Source organism: Myotis nattereri (genome assembly GCF_964212035.1).
Source record: "Myotis nattereri genome assembly, chromosome: 1".
NCBI lineage: Eukaryota > Metazoa > Chordata > Mammalia > Chiroptera > Vespertilionidae > Myotis > Myotis nattereri.
In genome coordinates, this window is record NC_138075.1 from 94,842,033 (window position 1) to 94,859,028 (window position 16,996).

Genomic DNA, 16,996 nt, shown 5'->3' on the forward strand with positions numbered 1-16,996 from the left:
ATCAAATCCAGTCTGCCTATCCCCAAGTATTTTCCACAAGTTTCTGGCCCATGAAAAATTAACATGAATAAGATACTGTAGTTATCTGTATACACAGACACATATTCTACTGCCTTATATATAGGTTTGTAGGTTTCTGTTGGGTTTGAAGACTTGATTACTGACATCAGGATAATTTATCCCTTAAAAAAAAGCAAGCCGGACTGGCATGGCTCAGTGGTTGAGCACTGACCTATGAACCAGGTTGCAGGCTCCATCCCCAGTAGAAGGCATGCAGGAGGCAGCCAATCAATGATTCTCTCTCATTATTGATGCTTCTATCTCTCTCTCCCTCTCCCTTCCTCTCTCTGAAATCAATAATTTTTTTTAAAGGGACTTACAACCAAACCTCTAAAAGATACCATTTGGGTTATGAAAAAATTGGGGGAGGTGCAGGGGAAGCAAGAGCCACACTAATAATTTGTATCCTTTTGTTGCTGTTGTTAATCCCCACCCAAGGATATTTTTCCATTGATTAATTTTTAGAAAGTGGAAGGGAGGGGGAAAGACAGAGGAAGAGAAACATCGATGTGAGAGAGACACATTGTTGCCTCCCACATGCTGCCGACCAGGGCCAGGGATTGAGCCTGCAACAGAGGAACATGCCCTTGCCCTTGACTGGAATCGAACCCAGGACCCTTCAGTTCTCCAGCCGACGCTCTATCCACTGAGCTAAACCGGCGAGGGCAATAATTTGTATTCTTTACCTTCATACCAAAAACCATCACTTTAAAACAAACAAGCAAAAATAAATAAATAAATCCAGCCCTAACTGGTTTGGCTCCATGGATAGAGCGTCCGTCGGCCTGTGGACTGAAGGATCCCAGGTTCGATTCCGGCCAAGGGCATGTACCTTGGTTGTGGGCACATCCCCAGTAGGAGGTGTGCAGGAGGCAGCTGATCAATGTTTCTCTCTCATCAATGTTTCTCACTCTCTATCCCTCTCCCTTTCTCTCTGTAAAAAATCAATAAAATATTTTTAAAAATAAAAATAAATCCAGACTGGTGTAGCCTTGTTAGATATATGGGTACCATGTGGTTTCCTAGGAGGCCATACTTTCAGAGAAGTAATGATATCCATCCTCCCAGCAGTAGTCGGTATGCCAGTCAATAACCCCTTAATTAATTCATGACTGGAGAAAGGAAAAGCACAGTGAAAACCAGTCTGAAGTCCGTTGCCTTGACACTAGACCTCATATCTGTTATTGATTTTTAAAACAACCCCAGAATATTGTTTTCCCTAAAAGTTCATCCGTTTCATCGTGAATGTCTGCCATCTCCTTTCAGACCTACCAACTTGGACATTCTTTCTCCCTCATCTTCCCAAACCCTGATCACACTTCCGGAAGTTAGAAGTACCTGCAAGCAAATGACTTTGTCCCCAGGCTGAGCCGAAGTGTCTGGAGAGTAGTCCCCATCCTGTCTAGACTGCTGCCTTCCCCGAGTCTTCCCGACAGCCACAGGGTTAACAGCTTCCAGGTGCGAGGGGTTAGGCAGCATTGTCACATGCAGGGGGTGGTGCGCACCGAAGTCCAGGTCAACTGAGGAGGTCAGGTGAGACAGCACATCTCCGGTGGCCGGTACACCTTCCGGAAATTCACTTAAGCCTCGCATTTTGCGAAACATCAGCTATTGCAGATACACATACAAGAAAAAAAGTGTGTTTTTTTTTAAATCATAACTGAGAAGTGGCTAGTTTAAATTACACAATACAAAGACACTTTATGCACATGCTTTTATAATTATTACCATCCATTATTTAAAGATATGGACAAAACTTCTGACTGCTCCAATGCACAAAACTTTTTGAATATCTTCAAAATCAAATGAAGTAGTAACACTTTATGAGGAGTCTAACATGACATAGACTGTAAGTTTCCTCTGCCTTGCAGTAAATACAATAATTTTCTTAAATACACTTGTTAGAATATATTTTCAAAAGAACTTTTTCAATTAATTTCATTAAAGGTCGAGAGGAAAATAACAGAACTTAATCCCAATCCCATTTAGAGAAGAGACACCTATATTTTTAGCTCAAGTTACATCTAAAAAACTATAGTAATTCTATTTGTTTACTTTTTCCTTAGTTTCCATAGCCCTAGGAGTTGTATCGGTAAAGATATTGCTATGACATACGTCTGATATTTTGCTGCCTATGGAGTCTTCTAAGATTTTTATGGTTTCCCATCTTACATTGAAGTCCTTTAGCCATTTTGAGTTTGTTTTTGTGTATGGTGTAAGTTGGTGATCTAGTTTCATTTTTTTGCATGTATCTGACCAAATTTCCCAGAACCATTTATTGAAGAGACTGTCATGACTCCATTTTATGCTCTTGCCTCCTTTGTGAAATATTAATTGAGCATAAGCCACTATGGAAAACAGTATGGAGTTTCCTCAAAAAGTTAAAAATGGAACTCCCAATTGACCCAGTAATCCCACTTCTACGACTACATCCCAAGAAACCAGAAACACCAATCAGAAAGGATATATGCACCCTTATGTTCACAGCAGCATAATTTACAATAGCTAAGATTTGGGAACAGTCTAAGTGCCCATCAGCAGATGAGTGGACTAAAAACCTGTGGGACATCTACACAATGGAATACTATGCTGCTAAAAAAGAAGAAATTTTTACCATTTGCAACAGCATGGATATAACTGGAGAGCATTATGCTAAGCAAAATAAGCCAGTCGGAGAAAGATAAATATCACATGATCTCACTCCTTTGTGGGATATAATGATTAACATAAACTTATGAACAAAAATAGATCTAGAGACAAGAGGCAGGGGGGAAGGAGGGTAGAGACCAACCAAAGGACTTGTATACATGTATATTAGCGTAACCATTGAACACAGATACTGGGGCAATGGGGGCTTGCCCTCGTGGGTGGGAGTGGATGGGGGGGTCAATCGGGGAAAAAGGAGACCTATGTAATACTTTAAACAATAAAAAAAAAACTATAGAAGTCCAGTACTCAAAGAACTTTTCTACATATATTGTCTCACTTCATTTTCAGTCTTCTATGAGACAAACCTTATTACCCATTTTTAAAGTGAACAAGTAAGAGAAATTAAATTGTTAAAGGTCCTCTAACAAAGCTGGGTCTCAAACCAAAATATTAACCAAAAACAGCATGTTATTCTCAGTTTGCCAAATCGTTTGAATGACCCGGAAGCTTCTCTAGTTTGCAAAAGCTTAGTTACCTATCTACAAATAGAACCATACACTTATAATTACTTTTGCATCTTTGAGTAATTTCTTCATCTCAGATATTTTAGGAATGCAATTTTTGGTTTAAGAATTTCTGCATGTATCTAAGCACATGCTCCATCTGTCAATTACTTTATCCTGTCATACGCTACCTTTTCTAAGGTATTTGTCTTTTAAAAGCTGATTATCAATCTCTTAGAATCAGAAACACTGAGGTCTGAGTAATAGTGGTAATGCTTGGCCCCCAGACAGGATACCACATAGATTTTCTAATATTCTTAATGACAACACATCTTCAATGGGCTCTGTTCACTCCATCTAATTCTGACAGTCCCTTTAACATTTGTAGTGACTTTTAATCCCCTAGAAAAGGACAGTAATGAGGCTTATTCACAAATAATGGCCACAGCTTTATTAAATATCAAGTCTCTCTGATGTTCTCTGACATCAGGTCTTCAGTCCTGATTCCCAAGTCTTTTGAGAGACTTATAGAGCAGAGCAGCTGAATTGGACTGAACAGAAATACCAAGATCCAATTATCTATAAAACCACTCACTTAGGTGGTCTCTTAAGATAGCAATGTATCATTAGTTTTAGTACAATCTATTAACTATAAACTCGGTAAATAACTGAAGGGTAACATTGACTTCTTGGAAGGTGAAATTGTGCAAATCTTTGTGTTCTTTTGAACAATTTTTATGAAGTAAGAAAAGCATGCTTCAAAGAACAGAATTTATCTATTCATATCATCCTTAAGGAAATAAACTAAACTTTAAATTCCCTGAAAGAAGAACCCATATAAGGATATGCAGAAAATCAACCTAAATACCCATTCTATCCAGCAGTACTGGATTCCATCAATTAACTAAGCTATATCCTGGACCAATGATTCATATACTTAGTCAGTTTTCTAAAAGGAATTATTACCATCGGTTTTATTATATGTCATAGAAAGTATCTTACCTCTGGAGGGAACTGCAGAAGGCCTGTCAGTAAATTAAGTCTCCCCCTATGGGGCATCCCAATGATGACATCAGTGATCCCACTGTAGGCTGACATTTTCAGCAACTCATGGAAAAAGCCCATCATGCTTTCAGCTCCTTCACCTCCATATCGCTTCACTGTGGCAAACTTGGTGGCCAAAAAGTGGTCAAATTCCTATGGGACATCACATCAGACATATTACACATTAGCTGACTACTTAGGTCAAAGTAGGACATACTTATGTGTGTTGTTAGGACCCCACACTACCTCAAGTGGCTGCAGCTGTGCCCATCTCTACCTACCCCAGAGAAAAACATGTCACCCAGAGTCCAGCAGGAACGCCTTGCCAAGGACACCCGACCGCAGTAAGGGATGATCAGAAAATAACCTGAGAGGTATACTAACTAACCCCAAGAGGAACCCCCTTAAATGTGTGTTCTTCCAGAGTAGGGGCAGAGCCCCAGATTTCTGCTGCCTCAACCAGTACCTGAGTTTTAGTATCAGGCTCTACAGTACTATTTGATCAAGGATTCAAACTGGCCAACTGTCTGAATTATTGGGAATAAACTTTTTGTCCTCTTGATATGCCTGAGTCCTGGTAATAGCCCTGACAAACATTCAATTCCATTAATTCATATTGATTTGTCTTCCATGCATCGTTTTTTATTGCTTCAGGTAATAAAAAGAGAAGATCTTAAGGATTTTGTAATCTTTATAGAGTGAATAGACACATATATAAAAAAGTATTCTGACTCTGAGGAGAACCAATAGCTCCACTGTTTGGCGATTTACTTTTTCCTACTCAGAATAAAGTGGTGTGTGTTATATTGCCTGTTGTGATGAGGTAATGGGGAGGGAGTAGGTAGGGGTATGTTCAGAGATTTAATGCCTAATTCCCTCTCTCCAGTATTTATATACCTTTGTAGGAAATGAGCTGACCTATTCCATTAGCTGCTGCTTTTATACCTGAGATTCTAGCATTAGTTTCGACAGATGTTTTCGCTCTTCTGTAGTAAATGTCTCCTTTTTCAGCTCCTCAAACCGCTTTGCAAACCAGTCTTTCTCCTCCTGTCTCTGAAGTTGGGAGGTTTCAATGGAAATCTGCCCACAGTAGATTTGGTTGAGATAGGCTAATACTTCCTCAAGAGAGGCCTCGTCCTTCCCCATGTTCAATAATCCTATGAAATGGAATCAAAGAGATCCTCTTAAAGAAGAGTCAACCATGTAACTAATTATAGAACATACCAAAATAATTTTTTCAATTCAGAGCATTTCATTCCAAATAACGTGGGTCATTATCAGTGCTTATCTACATTTTTCTAGAAGCAAATCTAAAAATATGATCAAAAGCCACAAGGTAGTAAAACTAGAAGAGAAAAAAAATCTCTCTTCACAAGCATATAGACATACTGTTTTATGTCAAATTTTGATTCTAGGGTCATTTAAACTAAAACTTCAAACCCACTTTTCATCTGTTTCATAGCTGCATAGCTTACGTCCTACCTTTATCTCAAATATCTATCTACCCAAATGTTCAAGTCTTAATAAATAACTTTAAAGCAATATTTATCATTAAACAGTTGGTCTTAATGTGAATTAATATTGATTCCAAAGCAACATTTAAAGGTAAAAGGAAATCTCCCTGATACTCAGTCAAAGAAAAGGGAAGTTTGTAATGTCATTAGCTCAGCACCAAATCAGTTATCAGTCATTTGCCTAAACCTACAGCATGAGTTAACAAACCAACATTGCCCTGGCCAGTTTGCTCAGTGGTTAGAGCACTGACCTGCGGACTAAAGGGTCCCTTGTTCGATTCCGGTCAAGGGCACATGCCTGGGTTGCAAGCTCAAGCCCCAGTGTGGGGCCTGCACCTGCATAAGACAGCCGATCAATGACACTCTCTCATCAATGATGTTTCTCTCTCTCTCCCTTCCTCTCCCTTCCTCTGCGAAAGCAATAAAAATATATTTTAAAATACATAAATAAATAAAAAGTATCACAAATGTCACATGCAAAAAAAACAAACAAATATTTACTTTATATTTCTTACGTTTCTTACAATAAACTTTAGATCTTCAATATTGATTGACCAATGTTGCAAGAACATGGGAGTGCAGATATCTCTTCAAGATCCTGATTTCAATTCTTTTAGATAAATACCCAGAAGTGGAATTGCTGGATCATATGATGGTTTTATTTTTAATTTGCTGAGGAACCTCCATGCTGTTTTCTACAGTGGTTACACCAGATTACATTCCCACCAACAGTGCACAAAATTCCTTTCCTCCACATACTCACCAACACTTGCATCTTTTGTTTTGTTGACAATAGCCAATTCTAAGAGGTGTGCAGTGACATCTCATTATGGTTTTGATTTGCACTTCCCTGAGTACTTTTTCATATACCTGTTGGTCATTTGTCTATAGGTTGTTGAATGCAGATGAAATGGGGCCCTATTGAAAGACCATTCTAGAACTTCAAGACTGCTCCTCCCTGATGGTGCTTGAAAGTGCCCCTCACTGTCTCCTCACACCCCATGAAAGCCTCAACTCCAGTGAGCATATGGGTTCTTCAAGAACAGAGAAAGGAGCCCCACCTCTGTTGGCAGGTAACTGTCACATGGAAGGTCTATTGTCAATGGGCTTTACCTGTGGTATTAAAGGGTCCCTGCAGAGTCTGCACAAGAGCTTGGATTTCAGGCACATTCTCCTGCAGGGCTTGTCCAGTAAAGAGGGGGTTGATTTTGGCAGCTTTATGACCATGTTCACAATATACTGTCACCAACCTGGCAAGTCCATGATCAACTATTTTAGGAGGGAAGAAAGCAATACAAACAGTTTAGGAAATGCCCACAAACCACAAAAATTAGTTTTTCAAAGAAGCCTTGTGGCCTTTGACATTTTTAATGCATTGCTCCTACCCACCACATCTGCCAGTGGTTTTTCAGGATTAAAGACTCAGAATCCAGGAAAACACACTTATTTCCTTAAGTGTATCTCATGATAATAAAAGTCATTAAAAAAACAAAATGTATGCTGAGGCCGGTTTGGCTCAGTGGATAGAACATCGGCCTGCGGACTGGAGGGTCCTGGGTTCGATTCCGGTCAGGGGCATGTACCTGGGTTGCGGGCACCTCCCCGGTGGGAGATGTGCAGGAGGCAGCTGATCAATGTTTCTAACTCTCTATCTCTCTCCTTTCCTCTCTGTAAAAGTTCAATAAAATATACTTTAAAAAAAAATGTAAATAGGACTATGATTATACATTTATAAAAATAACTATGTACATGAATAATATTAAAATGAAATACCTCAAATTGGAAGAAAAAAAAACTCTTATAATACTGAGATTATGGATAATTAGTCCTCTTATTGTTTAAGATATTTTTCAACACCTTACATTAAAAAAATATATAGATAGAACTACAAAATCAATGTTACATTTCTTTCTTATTTCTTTTTTTTAAAAAAAATATACTTTTATTGATTTCAGAGAGGAAGGGAGAGGGAGAGAGAAATAGAAATATCAATGATGAGAGAGAATCACTGATCGGCTGCCTCCTACATGCCCCCTACTGGGGATTGAGCCCGCAACCCGGGCATGTGCCCTTGACCGGAATCAAACCCAGGACCTTTCAATCCACAGGCCGACGCTCTATCCACTGAGCCAAACCAGCTAGGGCATCTTTCTTATTTCTTAAAGATCTCAGGTACATAGTTATTTCATAGACTCATAAAATCTTAGATGAAGACTAAAAATTATCATATCACTCACATAGTGCCAAAAAAAAAAAAATCCCCTTTGTAAAGCCCTAAGTGAGTGATCCCCCAGTCTCCACTTAAAGGGGAGCCATTATCTTTCTGTGAATCCAGTTCTATCTGAGATGATTTCACATTCAGCCAAAAGCTGCTTTTCTTGCCTTTCCACATACAAGGCCTAAATTTGGGGGTGAGGGGCCCTTAATGCCTACATTCAGTTAACCTTGAGTTTGTCAAGGTCATCTTACCCAAACTGAGCACAAATCCCTGAGGATGAGCAGATGTGTTATAGAGGGCACACAATTTTCTGAACGTTTTTTAAATTTGCATTTTTATTTTCAGAATCCAAAGAAAACTATTAGCATATTTTCAAATATTTAATGACCATTATTTCAACATGTATTGCCATGCTACAATTTCACAGTTACATATGTGCCTGGGTTTGTATTCCACATACGGCAAAGTGTACCTATTGGCACAAGCTTAGAGGACAGAACAGAGATGTACTGAATATGTAAAGGGTATTTTTGCACTAATATTGCAGTTAGGAGGATCCATATTATGTCTGTTACACTAATCAAACAATCCCAGTACATGAACTGATTTCTGGATGGAGGTTAGTCTTATATATTGCCATAGGGTTCTATTCTGAATTGTATTAAAGTTCTTAAGTGCTATTTTATAAAGTAGGAAATCTTCTTATTTGTGGCTAAAATCCAGATAGATCATGTCTAATGCACCATCCTTTTGTGTCAACTCCTATATAAGCACTCTAGAGTATTATTAAAAGCTTGGCTGGTGAGCATTTAGAAATTGGAGCAGTGATCTCTGTAAGTTAATGTTTACTGAGAGAATGTTTTCAAAAGGACTACTTGATTGCTATGAGGATGGTGATGGTAACCATGTATGTTACTATTGGACTTATCCCAACGAAGATGGAATTCTGTAGATGATACCAGAAGCTGTGGAAAGTAGAGGAGATCACCTAGGTAGAAAGTGGATTGAGAAAATGACCCTAGGTACATGATAGAGTACCAATATTTTAGAGGTGAGCAAAGAGGAAGAGTCTGCCCAAAAGTGACTGAGGTTGTTAGGAGGAATCTTGCAATGCCACAGAGCCAAGGGAAGAATGTATTTTTAAGAAGGAGTGGCCTTTATGAGACAACCATTATTAAAAGTTCTTTAAATATATTTATATACAGGGTGGGACAAAAGTAGGTTTACAGTTGTTCCTATGGAAAATAATAGAATAATTAATAAGTAAAATACAAAAATAAACTTTGTGTTTTGCATAAGAATAAACTGTTTCACATACTCAGAACTATAAACCTACTTTTGCCCCACCATGCGTGCGCGCGCGCGCGCGCGTGTGTGTGTGTGTGTGTGTGTGTGTACATTTAATGAAGTGACCAACGGAAATCAGAAAGAGCATGTGGCATCTACTATCTGGTAGAGCCAGAGAGAAGAGCCTAGTCTCCTCAGACCTCTGGGCACAGCCTACAACCCTCCTACAATTTATTTTTCGTCCAGGGGTGGGCAAACTTTTTGACTCGAGGGCCACAATGGGTTCTTAAACTGGACCAGAGGGCCGGAACAAAAGCATGGATGGAGTGTTTGTGTGAACTAATATAAATTCAAAGTAAACATCATTACATAAAAGGGTACGGTCTTTTTTTTTTTTTAGTTTTATTCATTTCAAACGGGCCGGATCCGGCCCGCGGGCCCTAGTTTGCCCACGGCTGTCCTAGACCCTCATTTCATTGCCTTGGTTTCTTCTACCACACACAATCCTACATCCTTCCCTCTCTGACCCACAAGCCCTTCCATGTGACGTCTGGAATTCTATTTCATGATTAACAATCCTCTGGACATTCTTAACCTCATCCCTGAACATTCCTTAAACTCTTGTCCTAACTGGAATCTGCTTTCCCCACAGGCCACCAGTAGAAGGTGAAACTATTGATCAACCATAACTATACTCCTCAAATATTGAAGGTGGAGTCAATGCCTCCTGGTTCCTCATTGACAATCCCTTATCATTATCCTCTAATTCTTAGAAACCCCCAGCCTCTGAGGGACATACTGTACTGTTGTTAACTAATCTCCATTTACCAAAAGTCATTACAAAATCATGTTGTAGGAAAATGCTTAATGGGAAAGTGTCCATTTATTTAGATGAGAAAAGATAATAATGCAATATATATAGCATGAGCCTACTTTTTGTTAAAATGTTGTTTGTGTTAATAGTATCTATAATAAAAGTGTAATATGCTAGACTGGACAGCCGAACAACCTTCTGGATGTCATCCCAGACGTCCTTCCAGAAGAAGCCACTGGGTGGGCACCAAGGCAGAGGCAGTTAGGGGCGATCAGGCAGGCAAGCAAGCAGTTAGGGGCAATCAGGCAGGCAGAGGGGTTAGGGGTGATGAGGCAGGCAGGCAGAGTGGTTAGGGGCAATCAGGCAGGCAGGCAGGCAGGAGAGCAGTTAGGAGCCAGTGGTCCCAGATTGCAAGAAGGATCCTGGATTGCGAGAGGGTGCAGGCCGAGTTGAAGGACCCTCCCCACCCCGTGCAAAATTTTCGTGCACTGGGCCTCTAGTATAACATATTTATTTCATTATATAGTCTATATAGCACCATGTTAGGACATATATACTTCATATATATGTATATGTATCTATCTACACATATATTTCAGATATATATGTATGTATGTATATATATATATATATATATATATATATATATGTATATGAAACAGACCAAAATCTTAGTAATTTACCCTAAGTCAAAGTTTCTGACTTTTTTTGGTTTATCATATTTTCTAAGTTTTCCACAATGGACATGAACAATAGAACTCCTTTCATTGTATCCATTGAACATGCTTGCTGCCCACTGCATTCTGAAAGCTTTTGATTGGTGGTTTCTCTCCAGTGCACCTGCACGTCTGCCCTCACCAATTGACTAAATGCTGATAAAAATCAGTTATGTTCGTTCCTAAGCCTGTTGCTGTGGGGAAAAAATATATATATTAGGAGAGAAATTATAAACATCTAGAAAGATTCTGCACTCATATTGCTTTCATGGGCTCTCTTTAAATGCTTGCATAAATGCAAACAAAAATATAAATATTTAGGTTAAAATAACTTGAAGCATCTCACGTCTTTATGATAATCCTTGCATCAATGACTTTCTAAAAAATTAACTGACAAACTTCTGGTTTCAAGTGCTGTTTTTCTTCTGTAGCAAATAATGAAAGTATTTGTCACAAAATATTAATATATTTAGCCGAAACCGGTTTGGCTCAGTGGATGGAGCGTCGGCCTGTGGACTGAAAGGTTCCAGGTTCGATTCCGGTCAAGGGCATGTGCCTTGGTTGCGGGCACATCCCCAGTGGGGAGTGTGCAGGAGGCAGCTGGTCGATGTTTCTCTCTCATCGATGTTTCTAACTCTCTATCTCTCTCCTTTCCTCTCTGTAAAAACTCAATAAAATATATTTAAAAAAATATTAATATATTTAAAACAACAAAATATGTAATAAAAATAAATTAGGATATTTAAAGAATATAAAATATGAAAGAAATAAAATACTTAAGAGGATGAGAACACAGCAATAGAATGCATATATTCTTCATTAAAATAACTTTCTATTACTGTATAAATCAAAGGGTTACTATACAGAAAAATGAATACCTTTATGTTAGGCATAATACTGTCCAAACAATTCAGATCTCATGATATCCCCAAAAGTCCAGAGGAATTTAAGTTAAATCCCTAAGAAGCCAGAGAGTCTTGGCTGAGTTGCTCAGTTGAATAGAGCTTCGTCCTGATGTGCCAAGGTTGCTGGTTCGATCCCCAGTCAGGGCACATACAAGAATCAACCGATGAATGCATAAAAAAGTGGAACAATAAATCAATGTTCCTCTATCTATCTATCTATCTATCTATCTATCTATCTATCTAACTCTCATCAATTTAAAAAAGAAAAAGAAAAAAAAGAATTACCTGGAGACAGCTGTCCTTAGAAAAGCCTGCTTGCAAGGTGGGCCTCTGGCTGGTGTCTGGGAACTTAGCTTTCAGGAATGTCCTCACCTGCCTCTAACTAATAAGGGTGGTTCACTATGCCTACATGGTGCAAACAATGTGGTTTATGCTGAATACCTGCTTTTCTAGAGGGAATCTGGAATTGTGGCACGTATAGAGGGTGCTTACAGGAACATCCCCCAGTAAAAACCTTGGGTGCTAAGGCTCTAATTGGCTTAAGTGGGCAGAAACATTCCACACATGCTGCAGGTTTTTGTCACTTTAAGAGGTGTGCATTCTGCTACCCCTTGCGGGAGAGAGAGCATAAGAAAGCCTGCACAATGGTTCCTCCAGACTCTTCCTGTGTCTTTTCCATTCTGATCCAATTGTGCATCCCTATTCCTTCACTGTAATAAATCTTAGCATTGAGTACAACTATATACTAACTCCTGATGTGGCATGGCCTGAAGGACACCGAACACACATTGTGGGTGACACTGGAGCTGAGTACCTAACAGCTGTGCTCTATGAGCCCACACACAGCTTCTGCCAATATTCCCAGAGCTACCTCTGGTTTACTCCACGTATCCTTCAGTTCTAGGAGATATCCTTGTATCTTTCAAGTAGAGTCTCCTCTTTGCTTAAAATAGCCAGAGTTGGTTTCTGTTGCTTGTGACCAAGAGACTCTTAGCTAATACAGGAAGTAAAAAAAGAAATTATGATAGGATATCTACATCAATTATTTTATTCTCTGCTGTAAGCAAACATGGTAGGGGCACTGAATAGTGTTTTATTATCAGGAAGAATATTATTCATATTAACCAGCATGAAGCACACTGACAGATAAACTCAACTAAACTTAGTGCTTAAACTAAAAGTCACTACAATTCCCTTTCATCATCTGGTCATAAACAGCCTCCCCCTCAAAAAAAAATCTAGATCATATCCACAGCATATTTCCATTCAATGCAACATAGGCTTAAAGCAAATAAGAATGTTAGATACCTATAAAAACACTGAAGATTCCAAGAAAGAGAAATTCATAACTGGAGTCCCTTAAAATCCTATAAAAAATGAGATGGTTGCCTCCAACTTCAACTTAGGAACTTCAGAGATAACCACACTAAAAGCCAAGACTTTGCGCCAGAATACTATATTCTGTGCAACAAACTCAGATAGACCTAGACTGTGCAACGGAATTCATTTCATATCATACCCTCCCTTCCCATCTCAAGCATATCTTTATAAAATAAATTAATTTTGCCAGCTATTTCTTTTTTGCAAAAAAATAAAAAAACCCAGACTTTAAATAGAAACCTTGGTCTGGTCCTTTCCATTTTTCCCTAATCCTTTCTTAAATCATCGCCAAGTTAGATACCTAAGGGTCACAGATTGGTAATAAATGACAGTGACCGTTTACTGAGTACTAACTTTTGGTACACATTGTGCTGGATTTTTCACACACATCATCTACCTAGTCCTTGCAACAACTTGAACATAGGTGTTCTTTTTTGCAGAAGAGTAAACTGCAAAGGTTAAGTGAATTACAAAAGGTGACAAAGGTCATTGAAAAGCTGGAATTTGACTTCAATCCAGTGTTTTAACCATCCTATATAATAAAAGCCTAATATGCTAAGTGCCCGGTTGTCCGTTCAACCAATCAAAGCTTAACATGCTAGTGATATGCTAAGGTTGCTCAACCACTCGCTATTATGTGCACTGACCACCAGGGAGCAGACAGTAGACCAATCGACCAGTCGCTATGATGTGCACTGACCACCAGGGGACAGACACTCCAACTGGTAGGTTAGCTTGCTGGTGGGGTCCAGCCAATCGGGACTGAGCAAGACAGGCCAGACATGCCCTGGAGCCCTCCCGCAGCCGCTCCATGGCTGGCCCAACCTCCTGTGTCCCTCCCAGGCCCCGATCATGCACCAGTGGGGTCTCTGAGCCTGGCCTGGCCCTCTTGCAATCCGGGACCCCTCGGGGGATGCTGGAGAGCCAGTTTCAGCCTGACAGCGCAACAACTGGTTGCTATGACACACACTGACCACCACCAGGGGGCAGGCGCTCAATGCAGCAGCTGTCCCCTGGTGGTCAGTGCACTCCCACAGGGGGAGCACCGCTCAGCCAGAAGCCAAGCTCACAGGTTTCCGAGCACTAAGGATGGCCCCAGAGGGCTCCCAGACTGCGAGAGGGTACAGGCTGGGCTGAGGGACCCCCTTCCTGAGTGCACAAATTTCGTGCACTGGCCCTCTAGTTATACTATAACAAAAATTCTATGTTGTACACTTGAAACTAATATAATCATATTCTATATCAACTATAAGTGAATTTTTTTAATTGAAGCGGGAAGTCCAGAGACTATAGGAAAAGAATGAGAAAACTAAAAGTCATTAAAACTTCTTTTATTTTTTAGTACAAGAGCTAATGTCATTAGCCTTTTTGGTCTGCATTTGTGCTCCAGAATTATTTAAATTTTTTAAAATCTCTAATGCAGTAAAATTTTATTCAACTATTTTTCCCATAACTCCAGTAAAAGCTCCTGTTATTTCTAATATGTAACACACCTACGACATCTCACTTCAACTACTAAAGCTCAGTGTCAAGGTCAGTAACCACTAAACACTGTTTGGAATAATCCTATGGTTCCCATCTCTTGATGCTCACTAAATTTTGCCTTTTTATTTATAACCAAAATCCTCCATGGCGAAATTTATATCTGTAAATCACCACTACTAAATCCATCTCCATTTTAAATTGGGATTATTGATAAATAAACTCAAGTTTACTTGGAAATTCAGGTTTACAGAGGTTAAAGTACATGCTGTTACTAATAGCCACAAAGAACACTCATCACAGGTCAAATTTTAACTAGTGAAACCTCAGCCATCCAAAAGATTACAAGAAACAAATTCAGTATCTCTTTTAAGCCTAATACAATGGAAGTCTTAGTGAATGGTGTTGTCATCCTATGAAAGCAATGATTTTCAGCCAAGATAAACATATGAAGAAAGACAGTTGACAAAGGGCAAAGAGAGAAGGGAGATACCATAAGTCTGACTATCTCTCCTCCCTCTTCTTACATCTCCTTTGATGTCAGAGGATGCTAAGAGTCATTTTCAGTAGGGTTTGTCCTTTAATTTACTTTGCCAGTACTGAAAGTTATACATGATCCATCACACCAACTCAGTCATTCCTCTCAACCAACATGCCAACTGTTAGGACAAATGGCAGGTGACATGGAAAAGACTAGAGCCCAACAAACCATGTCCTTGGCCTCATAAGCCTCCTGTTTTAATTAACGGAACTGACTATAAGCACACACTTACGCAGAATTTAAAGAAAAACCCAACAAGTTTTAATTGACTTCATCAGCAAAAAAAGTTATTACTTTTTTAATAACTTATTAATAGTACACACTATTACTAATATAGCAGTAGTAATATAGTAGATTACCCAATATATAAAGTGTTTCCTTTCTTGACACTTGAGGTTATGGTTGTACATGCAAAATTCAAATGTACTAAATGTCACAAATAAATTGCAAATACAGAACCCTATTTCCATGTATTAATAAGAATGAATCATTTAATAAGTATTCAGTTAAGTGTAGAGCTGAAAAAAATATAAGAGTAGGTCTTTACTAAACAGAACCTACTGTCTTATACACAATCAGAAAAAGTTCAATGGAGTCCAAAGGGCTCCATACTGAGAATTGAGGGAGTTCAGATCAGGATAGCCTGGAGTTGTTGGGAAAGATATCATGGAGGAACTGGGAATGGAGCTGGGCCATGGAGAATGGATAATAAGTGAAAAGGCACAGAACGAGGAAGAAGAATTTGGGGTAAAGACTGGAATGTGAGGGTATTTATGTTGGAGGGCAGTAAAAAAAAAAAAAAAGGAAGGTAGGAGAGAAACTAAGATGGCGGCATAGATAAACACGGGGAAATAGTCCCCCACACAACAATTGAAAATTAGCCCAAAGGACGGAGCAAACATCGTCCAAAACAACAGGAAGGCTGGCTGAGTGTAATTTCTACAACTAGAAGAAAAGAAAAGCACGCTGAGAGCCAGAGGAGCTGCGGAGGCTGAGTGCAGAGGTACGCGGCAGCTCGCGCGCGCGGAAAGGGGGTGGCACCTGAGGACGCGGCTGTCTTTTTGAATCACAAGCTCCCGACTGCTCTGAACTCCGGTTCCGGGAAGTCTCTGGGGACCCAGGACTCATACGGGGAGAGGCTGGTCTGTCAGGCGGCAGCGGGCGAACTTGAGGGCGGATTTCCCTCAGAGGTGCTTGCAGCCATTGCCGGGACACTGAGACGCGCGACTCCGGGCGCGGAGAATCAGCCATTGCTTCTTTCTCGCCCTTTGACTCCCTGAGACCCCGCCCCACCCGGGCTGCAGCAGAGGCTTTTGCATGTGAATGCCCCGGCCCTTTGCAACCTGATAATTACCTAACTGCAGCTGGGCCAGCCAGACCCGGAACTTCCAAGAGAAGGCCCAAGGCCCCGCAGCGGCTTGCATTGCTTCACAGCTGAGCCTCTTCGTAGTTCCTGCTGTGTGGCCTCAGGCAGGGGCTGAATTAGCACCTCCTTAGATCCAGGAGCCACTGTACCCAGTGGTCAGAGGGGGACCATTCTCCCACTTCAGACACAGCTGCTTCCCACAGCCAATTGGCCTGGAGGTCAATTCCTCCCAGTGATCCTACAACAAGCGAGGCACCAAGAGTGCACCAAGAGTGTCCACCCCGGGTAACTAGGGAGGCTGAGCCACTGGGCCCTACAGGACACCTGGCGCGCAGGCCACTCTATCAACACAGGGAAGCAGCCAAAATGCGGAGACAGAGAAACAGGTCACAATTGTCAGAAACGGAGGAGGACAGACGACTGGATATAGAGTTCAAGGCCACGTTTATAAGGTTTGTCAAGAATTTTATGGAAACCGCCGATAAATTTAATGAATCCCTCAAGGAGTATGGTGAGA

The 16,996-nt window shown here is 40.2% G+C and overlaps 1 protein-coding gene across 1 annotated transcript in view; it reads right to left on the bottom strand.

Annotated features, from left to right (window-relative positions):
* Positions 1-16,996, bottom strand: part of DHTKD1 (dehydrogenase E1 and transketolase domain containing 1) — a gene marked incomplete at its 5' end in the record, with an annotated part of 57,963 nt that overhangs the window by 33,231 nt on the left and 7,736 nt on the right. The window contains 4 exons of the mRNA XM_081087343.1: positions 1,399-1,668; positions 4,215-4,409; positions 5,202-5,413; positions 6,884-7,039. Coding sequence (XP_080943469.1) covers positions 1,399-1,668; positions 4,215-4,409; positions 5,202-5,413; positions 6,884-7,039 — 833 coding nt within the window. The remainder of the gene's footprint in view (positions 1-1,398; positions 1,669-4,214; positions 4,410-5,201; positions 5,414-6,883; positions 7,040-16,996) is intronic.